This window comes from Heterodontus francisci, chromosome 4 (assembly GCF_036365525.1).
Source record: "Heterodontus francisci isolate sHetFra1 chromosome 4, sHetFra1.hap1, whole genome shotgun sequence".
Classification (NCBI taxonomy): Eukaryota; Metazoa; Chordata; class Chondrichthyes; order Heterodontiformes; family Heterodontidae; genus Heterodontus; species Heterodontus francisci.
In genome coordinates, this window is record NC_090374.1 from 136,720,530 (window position 1) to 136,734,097 (window position 13,568).

At 47.1% G+C, this 13,568-nt stretch overlaps 1 protein-coding gene across 1 annotated transcript in view; it reads left to right on the forward strand.

Moving 5' to 3' along the window:
• Nucleotides 1-11,818: 11,818 nt before the first annotated feature.
• The window catches only part of LOC137369261 (low-density lipoprotein receptor-related protein 2-like), a 102,450-nt gene continuing 100,700 nt past the window's right edge, over nucleotides 11,819-13,568 (forward strand). Inside the window, 1 exon segment of the mRNA XM_068030209.1 lies at nucleotides 11,819-11,900. Within this exon segment, the coding sequence (XP_067886310.1) occupies nucleotides 11,834-11,900 (67 nt within the window). The 5' untranslated portion in view covers nucleotides 11,819-11,833.

Sequence of the window (13,568 nt, forward strand, 5' to 3'; positions counted from 1 at the left end):
GACAAGCTTTCAATTCCATTTTTTTTTCAATTAACTAATTGAATTTAAATTCCACCAGCTGCCATGGTAGGATTTGAACTCATGTCCCCAGGCCATTGGCCTGGGTCTGTGGATTACCAGTTCAGTGACATTACAACGACACCACCGTCACCCATTTCTGCCACAAATGAATTTGTGGCTGACAATGAAGGCCTGGAAATCTAGGTCCTATTCGAACATTCTTCAAACCTTTGTGTTCAATTTATTGAGACCTTATCAAAATCCTTACTGAAGTCCATGTAGACTACATCAACTGCTTTACCCTCATCTACACATCTCGTCACCGCCTCAAAAACTTAAATCAAGTTAGTTAGACACGATCCCCCCCTGACAAAGCCATGCTGACTATCCCTGATTAATCCCTGCCTCTCCAAGTGGAGATTAATCCTGTCCGTCAGAATTTTTTCCAATAGTTTCCCAACCACAGATGTTAGACTCACCGGCCTGTGATTACCTGGTTTACCTCCTCAGCCACACATTCATCTGCTGTATCCTCCGACTCCTGTACTCACTAGCACATGGTACTGGGAATAATCCAGAGATTACAATCTTTGAGGTCCTGCTTTTTAATCTGCTACCTAGCTCCCTAAATTCTTGTTGCAGGACTTCATTCCTCTTTCTACCTGTGTCGTTGGTTCCAATGTGTACCACGACCTCTGACTGTTCACCCTCTCCCTTCAGAATGTCCTGCAGCCATTCCGAGACATCCTTGACCTTAGCACCAGTGGCAAAGTCTAAATGTACAAACTCTCTACACTAATGCCATTCTGAAGGATTATATCCAGATACTTAAAAAGGCCCATTGCTTGCACAGCAAGAAGATTCCTACATTGCATCTGAGTTGATTGCTTATACTGCATTCATTACAGAATGCTTTCGGCAGACACTTTGAAGTTTCAAGTGCAGCAAAAAATCTAAGAAAATTTTTTATAAGAGAAGAATTGATGCTCAACAGCATTATTATTGATGAATCCCCACTAACAGCATCCTAGGGGCTACCATTGACCAGATTGAACTGGAGTAGCCATATAAATACTGTGGCTACAAGAGCAAGTCAGAGGCTAGGAATCCTGCAGCGAGTAACTCACCTCCTGACTCCCCAAAGCCTGTCCACTATCTACAAGGCACAAGTCAGGAGTGCGATGGAATACTCTCCACTTGCCTGGATGAGTGCAGCTCCAACAACACTCAAGATGCTCGACACAATTCAGGACAAAGCAGCCCACTTGATCAGCACCCCATTCACAAACCTTCAACATTCACACCCTCCACCACTGGTGCACAGTGGCAGCTAAATGTGCCATATACAAGATGCACTACAGCAACTCACAAAGTCTCCTTCAACAGCATATTCCAAAGATGCAACCTCTACCAACTAGAAGGACAAGGGCAGCAGATGCATGGGAATACCACAGCCTGTAAGTTCCCCTCCAAGCCACACACCATCCTGACTTGGAACTATATCGCTGTTCACTGTCACTGGGTCAAAATCCTGGAACTCCCTTCCTAACAGCACTGTAGGTATACCTACACCACATAGGGCTGAACTTTATGTGGACTCTGCTGATTTTGGCAGTGGGCGAGAAAAATGGCAGCCTGTCCATGTGGGCCACAGGTCGCAGAGCCGCTGCAATCTTCCAAGCGGCAGCTCATTTAAATAGCTGGGCGGGCTTCCTCCCCCGCCCCAACCGATCATGTGGAGGGGGCGTACGGTCTGTCACTGGCTATGGCATCAGCTGCCTGTGTACAGGCAGCTGATGCCATTTTTAATGGGTTGTCGGCCCTACCGTGAAACGTAAATATTTAAAGGAAAATGGAATTAAAATAAATAAATATATCTCTTTTGCCCCTCTCCCACCCCCAATAACAAATTAATTAATTATTTGCCCTTTCCCCCCACCGCCCCCCACCAAAACACCTTTACCATCTGGCCTTTGCCCTGCAGATTGTACAAACTTTCAACTCCAACCCTTCCCACCATCCCATGACATTAATTTGACCACCTCCCCCTGCACTGATAAACTTACCTCCTCTGTCTTCCTTACCAGTGTGGCGCCTCATTTCCCCGGACAGGGGTCCGAAGTCGTGGGTGTGCCGGCCACCGAGCCGAAGATCACAGCGGGAAATCAGGTGGCAACGTGAGTTTCATTGATTCATTCATTTAAATTTATTTAAATATTCAAATTGGGGTCCCATCGCTGAGTGGCGGGGCAGCTGCCACGAGGCCTCGCCACCACCAGTAATATCGGACCGGGCCCTCCCGGCGTTGGGGTGTGTGGCAGCCCTCTCCCGGAGGCATCTTCAGCAGCCCCCCTCCCCACCCCCCGCCATGGAACCCAACGGCTGGTGTAGAACAAAATCCAGCCCATGTACTGTACAAGTTCAAGATGGCAGCTCACCATCAGCTCCTCAAGAGCAGTTAGGGATGGGCAACAAATTCTGGCCTTGCCAGCGACACGCATGTCCCATGAACAAATTAAAAAAGTAGAAAAAGTTATACAGTTGATTATGCAATCACATTGCAGTGCTGTTTGAACATACAAACGTACGCATTAGGAGCAGGAGTAGGCCACTCAGCCCCTCGAGCCTGCTCCGCCTGATTGTAACCTCGACTCCACATTCCTGCCTACCCTCGATAACCCTTCCCCCCCCCCCTTGCTTGAACCACAGTGCACTGTGTGGAAGTAAAGTTGATAGTTGACCATGGTTTCCACAAGGTGAGCTTATTAATTATGCGGTCCCTGTGTTGATTGGATGATTTACAACGAATGTGCTGGAGGCATTATATGGGATATCCAGTGAGTTAGCAGGTGTTAAAAGGAGTGCTACTTACAGTTAAAACAGAACTGCACATTAGCATCAATTGAGGATGGCATCAAAGCCAGACAGAAGCAGGACTGCTTTGGAAGGTTGCCCTGTTTGGAGCTGCTGAGCACCCTCTGAGCAGCCGCACTGTTTTAAAACTGCCTGGGTGGATGAGGTCAAGCAAGTCAACTCAGTTTCCAATGTCAATCGGCTGTGCGAGCAAATTTTAAACAAAAAAATCTGGGCCTTTGAAGATTGCCAAATTGAAATTACACATAATTTGTCTACTTTAACAAATGTCATTAATGATGAATGTCAACAGGATTTCACTCTCACCTTGGTGCTGCCTCATTAAGTCAGCATGCAAAGCATTTGGGCTGGGTTTTACAGGGCCCCCGACATCAGGCTCCATGGAAGATGGTTCTGGCAGCGGCCTGCCACGGAGCCCAATGCCAGGTGGGCTGGGCCCGATCTTCCCGACGGTGGTGAAGCTCTGTGGGGCCCCCCCGCCAATGGGTGACGGGACTAGGATTAACATATGGTAATTAATTAAGTGCATACTTTTAAATACACTTACTTGCGATCTAACGGTTGGGCCACAATTTTCCAAGCGGCGTAATTTTATGCCGCTGGCTGGCGTGCCATACGTATTGCCAACGCCATCCTGCCCCAGTGCCATTTTGCTGGAGATCGAATCTGGAGCAGAACAGCTACCTGCCCACAAGCAGCGGGTAGCCAGTTTAGCTAATTAACAGACTAATTAAGACCATGGACCATGCGGGCCCCCTGTGGCATTGGCACCACAACAGCTGCTTGGAGGTGGCCTCCTGGCAGCAGACTGGGGTAGTAGGGGCACAGCGCTCCAGGCAAACTTTGAGTCACCCCACTTCCCATCTACCAAGCCACAGCTGCGGCTATAGGCCATCCTGTGAAGGGGTTTCCCCTCCACAATAATGGCCCAGCAGCTGTGGCCATTTTTCTTCCAGATTTGTTAAAGTTGTTGAGAGAGCGTCACAAGATGGAGGCGCCCTCTCTCTTCCTTGCAACAGCAGGCTGCAGCTCCTTTCTTGCTGGAAGGCCTCCTATTGGCCCACCAGCTTCGAGAGCCCACCCACTGTCCTTAATTGGACGGCGAGCACACTCTCTGGCCACTAATTGGCCAGTCAAGGCAAAATCACTGTTAGGTGACTGTTTCTGACATAGTGCAAGGTTGGGACCCACATTAAACCCCGACAGTGGGGGTCCCGACCCAAAACATAAAATCCTGCCCCTGGTTTCAGAGGTATTTTTCTGATTGCATTCTCATGCAAGATTTTCTTCTGATCCTATAAGTAACCCTGAGGAGGAGGGCCTAGAAGACAAATCACTGCATGTGCTGAGAAAGTGCCCAGCTGCAGAATTGACATGAATAGTGAAGTTCTCACTCAGATGATGCTACATTTATCCAACTGGCTTGCTTGCTCAAGTGACTTGCTTTGTGCCAAATAGGGTGCAGGACACACTCACTACAGCATTTTCAGTGATGCCAGCAATTGCAGGCGCACCTCTATCCTGAGATGCAAGGACTGATACACAGCAGCCAGTCACAGCCCATCCTCTTGTGACTGAGCAATCAAATAGGTAGAGTACAATTTAGTAAAGGATGTGCTTCATACACTTTTACAAAGGGAAGCACTGTTTTAAGACACAGATACACCTAGAGTCATCGGGTGTAATTTTCGTCTTTGGGTCGGGACCCCGACGTTGGTAGGATTTCCAGGTCCCAACTCCGCACGTGATGCCCAATGTAATTCTCAAGAAGTTGGTCAACTAGTGGCCACATGGTGCATTCACCATTCAATTAAGGATGGCGGGTGGGCTCCTGAGGCAAGAGGGCTACAGGAGGCCCTCCAGCACTGAAAATCAGCGGCACCACCATCAGTGGGGGAGCTGGCAACATAGGGGGAGAATGAGAAGGAGCCTCTGCCATCGGGAGGCTGCTTCCATCCATCCGCTGGGTTTCGGCCTCAGCGGAGGGCACACATGCTGTCTAAAAAATGCCAGTCAGCATCAGGAGAGTGACATTAATAGGCCCTTTAAGTGGCCTAATTGCCTATCTGCCGCTTGCGGACAGGTAGCTGTCAATCCCCTGAACCAGCCTCTCCCAAGATGGTCCGGAGGCAGAAACATGCCAGCGAACTGGCATGGCATTCTCCCATGTCAAATTACCTGCTACTTCACTTTGATCAATCAAAATTCAGCCCATATGCAATTTCCTTTTGAAATCATTGATTGTCTCAGCTTCCACCACCCGCGTAGGCAGCGGGTTCCGAGTCATTACCACTCGCTGCGTAAAAAAAGTTCCTCCTGACAACACCACCCCCCCCCCACCCCACCCCCGTATCCCAAAACCTTAAATCTGTGTCCCCTAGCCGTTGTACCATCAGTTAATGGGAACAGCTTTTCTTTGTCTATCTTTAGCTAAACCTATCAAATCTCCCCACAATCTCCTATGCTCCAAGGGGAACAACCCCAACCTCTCCACCTTAGTGTTGTAGCTAAATTTCCTCATCCCTGGAACCATTCTGGTAAATCTCCTCTGGACCCTCACATTATTCCTAAAGTGTGGTGACCAGAAATGGACACAGTATTCTAGTTGTGGCCTAACCAGAGCTTTATAAAGGTTCTGCATAACTTCCCTGCTTTTGTACTCAATGCCTCTATTTATGAAGCCCAAGATCCCATATGTTTTGCTAACCACTCTCTCAATATATCCTGCCACCTTCAAAGATCTTTGCACATGAACCCCCTGGTTCCTGTGTCCATGCACACTTTTTAGAACTGTGTGTTATGAATGCTGGACTTTGTAACATAATTATGTTTTAAAAACTGTGATTTTTAAAAGTTTAAGACAGAGTCAGAGAGGTCAGGTGACCCCTACATCCACTCTGCTTAAGGACAAGACAGAAATCTTGGTTAAGAGTACAACAGATCAAAGACTTTTTTTGAAAAGCAGAGACTGCAGGGGTATAACACCTGAAGAACAATGGGCTTCACCCTTTCAGATCATAAACAAAGGCCGGGATTTTATGAGTGCTGCGTCATTCCCGACGGCAGGACCATAAGTTGGCGTAACTTCCGCTTCTGCCTGATTTCCTGTTCCCCATGCAGTTTTGTATTTAAATTAACCATGTGGCGACGGGCACGGGAGACACGTGGGATCATGTGGTGGGAGCTGCCTTTCATTGGTGGAACCCCCATTACTACCCCAAGCACCATGATCGCCACAGATATAAAACATTCTGTGCTTGCAGCCTCAAGGATCAGCAACCTTCCTTTCATGTAAGCATCTTCAGGTTAACCTAAATTGAAGCTCTTACTTAATTCAAAATGATTTTGCCTCCCTTATTTTGTGAAAGCCGCCAACAACTTCACATCATTTATTTTCCCTGCAGCAAAAGTGAGTCAGATATCAGCCAGTACCCTGAATTCGCCCCACAGATCCCCAATGTTGGCAGCACCCATCCCTCCCTATAGGCCAATGCCGACCATCTTCTGACTGTAATGCTCCAATCAACCCACCAACCTTGCATCCACCCACATCCAGCTTCAGCAGCAATAGAAAAGCATACACACACCAGAAGCTACACTTCTCCATGTAGCCGAACAACCTCACCCTTCCCTTCTCGAGTACCCTGCCCTGATCCTGCATGTAGCCTCACCAGCAGCCCCATGCCTTTGCCACCATCCTTGGAAAAGATTCGCTCTTGCTGGTGCTGAGCCTGGAGGCAAACATCCATTCCAATGCTGGTATTAGTTTTGCGCATGAGTTAAAGAGAGAACAGCACAGACCTGAGACTCAAATGCACAAATCCGACTGCTGCACGCCACGGTAAAACAATCATGAACTGAGTGGCAAGGGAATAGCGCTTGTCGTTCTCTTAATCTGGCAGGTAGGACTGAATTATAACTATGAGTAGGGTAATGAGTATTTATGTTATTTAAATGAATGCAAAGCTGCAATCTGCCACTGTGCTGGGGGAGCCCCAGAACACTGCAAACATGCCGCCGACTTAATTTCTCTAACATATCTCACCGTCGAGAATCCGAAAAATACTTCCTGTCTAATTATATCACCCTGCACACTCTCAACTTATTATATTTGGCCTGGTTCTTGCTTGAAGAATTTATCTGACATCATACGCCCTCCTTTTTTATCTCATCATATTCTCTATCTCCCTTGTCATCCAAAGAGCCCTGGCTTTGGTTCCCCTACCTTTCCCTCTTGTTGGAATATACCTAGCTTGTATCTGAAAGATCTCCTCAAAGATCACCCATTGTTCCATTAGATTTTCCTGCCAAACTTTGGCTTCACCTTAACCTGGCTAGATCCACTTTCATCCCTTTTTTTAAATTTGTTCGTGGAATGTGACTATTGCTGGCAAGGCCAGCATTTATTGCCCGTGATTGCCCTTGAGAAGGAGGTAATGAGCTGCCTTCTTGAACTGCAACTTTTCTGTAATGGTTTGATACAACTGAGTGGCTTGCTAGACCATTTCAGAGGGCAGTTAAGAGTCAACCACATTGCTGTGGATCTGGAGTCACATGTAGGCCAGACCAGGTTAGGACGATAGATTTCTTTCCCTGAAGGACATTAATGAAACAGATGAGTTTTACAACAATCCGGTAGTTTTGTAGTCACCGTTACTGAGACAAGGGGCCAGATTTTGAAAGGGCTGTGGGGTCGGGAACCAGTGTGGATGCAATTTAAAAATCGCGGTCCCGGAGATTATCTCCAGAAGCTGACAGCTCTGGGACAGTCTGCAATTTTTAATGTGAGGGTGTGGAGAGGGAACAGGGAAGACACTCCCTCCAATTAGGAGTTTGTTAAGGGGGCGTGGGGTCCGCAGTGCAATCTTCAAAGAGGAATTCAGCAAGCCTGACTGGTCTGTTGCACAGCTGTCAGGCTAACTACTTGTTTGAGCAAGAAATATTTTTGGCCCATGGGGATCTTGCACTGGGCCCAGCGCCGGACATGGAACCACTGCCTCACCTGCTCAGTCTGCTGGCCCTCTGAGGAGCTGCCTGCTCTCCTCGGCAATGTAGTGGCAGGCCACATCATAGCTGCTGCTTGCTTTTGCCTCTGGCGCCTGTCAGGCTGTGCCCACTTCCTGCAGATGCTCAGTGACACTAAATTGGGCAGTAATCTCACCTCCTGACCAATTAGGGCATTACCATTTGAAGACTGCAGCATGTTGGCAATGCAGCTGAAGCATGGGATCGGGACCCAGAAATCATCCGGGCTTCAGTTACCCAACCCCATTTTGAAAATCTAACCCTAGCTTTTTATTCCAGATTTATTATTGGTTAGCCTTATTCCAATTTGGAAGTTGTACTTCAGATTGTTCCTTGCTCTTCTCCATTACTAGTCTAAACCTTATGATACAATGATCACTCTTATCCAAGTTCTCTCCCACAGACACTTGGTCCACCTCATTCCCCAGCACCAAATTCAGGAATTCCTCCTGCTTCCTCCCCTTTAATCTAACATTATCTCAATCAATCTTTGGGTAATTAAGATCCCCAGGTATCACCACTCTATGGGCTGGATTTTACCTTAGACGGACTGGAATTCACCACCGACGTAAAAGTCGGTGGCGAATCTGCTTCTGCCTGGCCCGGGGATCCGTCCTGCATTTTACAGGTCCCCGGGGTTTAATTGTCCCGAAGTGGGACTTCCACCCGCTTGAGGGAGGAGGGCCCGCCTCAGTGAGCTGCCGGCCAATCAGTGGGCCAGCAGCTCTTAGTCCCAGCAGCCCCAACGGGAGCAGTGGCCACTGCTGGGACTGCAGCCCAGTCAACGCCATGGAGCCTGGAGATGAGGTAAATTGGGCTTGCCTCACCAGGGGGATCGGTCCATCCCTGGTGAGGCTGGAGTGGTTGTTTGGGGGGGGGGGCGTCTTGGGTCCTGGGGGTGGGTTGGGAGGCGGGGGCGGCCCTCAATCGGGCACCCTGTGCCCGACTGCCATGGCCACCCCCCGGGGCGCGGAAAGGCCAGTAGCTATCGCTGGGCGGCCTTTCATATCCCCAGCGCACTCGCTTGCCATGTGTAAAATACCCGTGGAGGCGGACGAAGGCCCTTAATTGGCTGTTAAGTGGCCACTTAAGGGCCTTGATTGGCCTTGGGTGGGTGGGCCATTCCCTCCCCCCCTTCCCAACCGCTGTAAAATTCACCGGAGGCGGGAGCGGGGCGGGTAGGTCTCCCAGAGCTCACAATTTTACGCCGCCCCTACGCCACCATCCAACCCGCTGGGGTGCCGTAAAATTGAGCCCTATATTTCTTGCACGTTCTGTGATTTCCCTGCAGATTTGCTCCTCTATCACTTGTTCAATAATTGAAGGGCTATAGAATACCCTGAGTAGCATGATCATTGCCTTTTTGCTTCTCAACTCTAACTAAATGGATTCTGTCTTTGTCCCTTCAAGGTCATTTCTCTTACCAACACTACAATGTCTTTCCTAATCAGTGATGCCAACCCAACTCCCTTTTTGCCTTCCCCATCTTTTCTGAACACTTTGGGCTGGATTTTAAACACTCTCCAATGCCAGGAACAGTGGTGTTGGCGGGGGAATGAAGATCATAATGGATGAGGCCCACCACTGACCCCGACAGGGCCCATACCAACCTTAGCGGTGGCGGCGATGCCTCGTGCCGGCACCCCCGCCACTTGGCAATGGGACCTGTATTAAAATATGCAAATGGATACTTCCCTAACATGCCGGCCGCAGCGATTCTGAGAGCAGGTTCTGATCTTCATTCCAGCGGCTGGCAATGCCGCACCTTCAAATCCCCATTTGGAGAAACGAGGTGCGACACCTGTGGGGAGTGGGGAGGAGGTGATTTTCTCTGCGCAGGAGGCAGGGAGCAGGGTTAAAACACTTCGGATTGGTCAGGGGGATGATGGGAAGTGGCAACAGCCAAAGGTTCCGAGCTATGAGGTGGGTGGGGGTTGGGGGGAGGTCAAATTTTCACGGTTGGTATTCCGGGGGGAAAAGGGTAGGAATGATGTGTAATGTCATGGTGGGGGGGTGGGGGCGGTGGTTGGTTGGGGAGAGGGAATGGAAAGCTTATTTTATCCATTTTTTAAAACTTTAAAATCACTGTTCCTTTAAAATTTAAATGCTCATTGAGGGCTGTAAGCTCTTTAAAAATGGCGCCAGCGCCTGCGCATTAGCACCAGACGACGTTGCTGGGGATGGCTTGCCCACCCCCTCCACCTCATCGTGGGGGCGGCAGCTGCCCCGGTTATGCTAATGAGCCGCTGCAATTAAAAATGCGGTGGCTCCGCCATGTGGGCGCCATGCGGCAGGCTGCAAATTTTTAAAATGCAGCCCTTTGATTCCGTGGATATGAAGCATCCAGTCCTCACCTTTTTTAAGCCGCATTTCCGTTTTTGTCACTACAGTATATTGCCACACGGCTATTTGCGCATACAGCTCACCAACCTTATTCACCACACTTTGAGTATTTACATACATGCATTCTAAACCTGTCTGTGTATTCCTTGTAGTCCTTCTTAGTTTGCTGCTATCTAATATGGTACTGCTTTCTTCTCTAGTACGATCCAACACTCTCACTCCTTTATGCCCCTTATTGCTCTTTTCTACCCCTATATGCTGATGCCCATCCCCCTGCCACTTTATATTAAACCCTCCCCAACCACACTAATAAATCTTGCCATGAGGACATTGGTCCCAGTCCTGTTGAGGTGCAACCTGTCCCTTTTAAATAGGTGCCTCCAGCCCTAAAACAGGTCCCAATGCCACAAGAATCTGAAGTCCTCCCTCCTGCACCAGGCCTCAATCCATGCATTGATCCTCCCCATCTTTCTATTTCTGCTCTCCCTAGTGCATAGCACTGGGACTAATCCAGAGATTACTACCCTTGAGGTTCTACTCTATAACTTCCTCCCTGGATCCTGAAACTCTGACTATAGGACCTCAATACCTGCCTTCTCTTTGTCTTGGTACCCATGTGTACCTCAACTTGGCTCGTTCCTTTTTCCCTGCAAAATATTTTGCACTCTCTCTGCAATGTCCTTAGACCAGGCACCAGAGAGGCAAAGTAATAAGGAAAATAAAATGGATTTATTTCTTTCAATGGGACCCTGAGTTCATTTGAGATGGGATGGCATAAGATTGCGGCAGATTCTGTTGATTTATATGGTTGTTGATGTACAATACCCCGCCCCGTCTCCCAAAAAAAGCTTTAAACACTTGGGCATAATATTAGAATCATATTCAAATATACTTCTATATTTCACTTTAATAAGTACACAACACTCAACGGCCTTTATATTTTACACTTACAGGTATCAATCAATCATAAACACAAGAATTTAACAGTCAAATTAGATCCTTTAATCTTCAATAATGTAACGATGCGGTCAGGGACGGAGTTTTTTCATGCATTAAATTGAATGACATATCTGTTACATAGGAAGCTTCAAATTTAAAACATTCAATTCTAAATCACTAATCAAACTTGGCAAGAAAGTAACATTTGAAATCTGGAATCTTATATATCTATGAACAAGACACTGAATTTATAATTATACGAGGTTAAACCGTCAAGCGATAAATATTTGAGTCCAGCAATCAGGTGAAAAAGATAAAAAATCAGCGGAACGTCACACAACAATCAGGGCCCCTTACAATTAGCAAGAAGAATGAATTGCAATAAGATTAACGATATTCAGTTGATCAGTCTTCAAGCAGCGATGTGGATGAATACATCACCAGGTTAACAACGTAATTGGAATAAGAGCCACAAACGACCAATCAATCGTCGGAAGGGGCTAAAAGAAAAACGATAAAATAGCATGTTGCTGCTGTAGTTCATTTTGTTTCAGTTGCTTAGAAAGGGAAGGGGAAAACACAAATTCATTGTACGTGGTCATTTCGGAGTAGCTACAAGTTTTGGATTCCCGCTTTGGGTAAAAGCAATGAAATGATTCCCTTTCGATTAACAGTATTCTTGTTAACGTTATACTCCTATTCGTCCACATATATGAATGGTAAGTAATATGACTTTTCAAACGAAATTAGGTGATGGCTAGCATAATGAAAAGTGACAGGTACGAAAGTACCTTGACCACCACCGAACAAATGATAAATAAGCGCTGGAAATACTTGTATTACGTGTAAAATCCGGTCCCACAACTTTTTTTTTTGGCAAGTAAGGAGTATTTTACACGATAGAATGCGTTGTATGAAACTTCATGTCTATAGTATCTAAGGTAACTAGATAACATACAAACAGGTTATTACATCGCCTTTTACCATCTTTAAAAAAAAATGCAGTGTGCTTATTGATCGCTTAATTCAGAAGTCAGTTGACCACTTCCTGTGTAGGCAGTTAGAATTGTCCACGTCAAATGTTTGTGTAACATCTACTTGTGACTTTAACTCTTGTAGTGCAGGTACCATGCCAGTAAATCTGTTTTGCTCCCACCAAGCCTAATATATCCATCCTAAGGTGTGGTGCCCAGAACTGTTCACCACACTCCCAAGTGTGGACTAACCAGGGCTTTGTTTAGCTGAAGCATGTTTTCTGCCCCCTTGTATTTTAGTCCTTTGGATAGAAAGTCCAGCATTCCATTAGACCTTTTGATTGTTTCCTGTACCTGGATATCCACTATTCTGTCACCATTCAGAAAGTATGCTGTTCTATCCCTCTTAGAGCAAAAATGGATGATCTCTCATTTAAAATCCATTTGCCCATGTGTTTAATCTATCACAATCTCTTTGTAGTGTTAGCTTACAATGGCGCTGTCTTTGTGTCACTTCAAATTTGGGTATGTGGTTTTTTATCAATTATCTAAGTTAAGAAATATAGAGAATAATTGAGACATCATGTTTTAAATCTCTGATCTCTTTAATATTTTTTTAACCATTTATGAGCTGATTCCCATCTATTCATAAAGCTGCCCCTGACTCCCCTCCAGTTAAGGAGCATGTGCAACGGACAGTAAAAGCATGTACTGAACAGGTGATCACCACTGTGGAGGTAGTGTTCCTTATACTCTTTGCATTTGGTTTTGCAAGTGAAGATGGAGTGGACTGACAAGTTCTGTTAAGGAGGCTGTTGGATGAAGAAAAGGAAATGCTAGACTAATGCAATGGCCAGAATTTTACACTCCTGCAAACGAGCGGGCTGGTGGTGGGTGGGCCATTCACGATGCCCTCCTGTCACACAAAATTGTAGCAGGATGGCAAGAAACAGCCTGGCTGCCTGAGGCCAAACAAGGCCCTATGTGGCCAATTAACTACCACTTAAGGGCCTCCTCCCATCACCACTGATATTTTAATCTGTGGCTGGATGGCAAAGGCCCCAAGAACTCTGCCAGGTAAAACCTGGCTGCATCCTTGTGGGGTAGGGGGTGCCCTTGATCTGGCACCCTGTGTCCCAAGGAGGGCCACCTCCTTAGCCCTCACCCCACAACACTTTTTTTTTTTTTTTCTCCCCCCTCCCCGGCCAGCAGTGCCATTAGGTGGAGTTTCCTGCCTCAAGGAGGTGGAAGTCCAGCACAAGGCCAATTAAGGGACTGAGGGACAAATAATCCTGGCGTGGCTTCCCCCAGGCCTGGTGGAGGCAGTTTTGCCACTGACTTTGTAGCCAGTAGGCAGGGCCCAATGTAAAATTCCAGCCAATATGTTTATAAGATAAGGTCATCTGAGAAAGT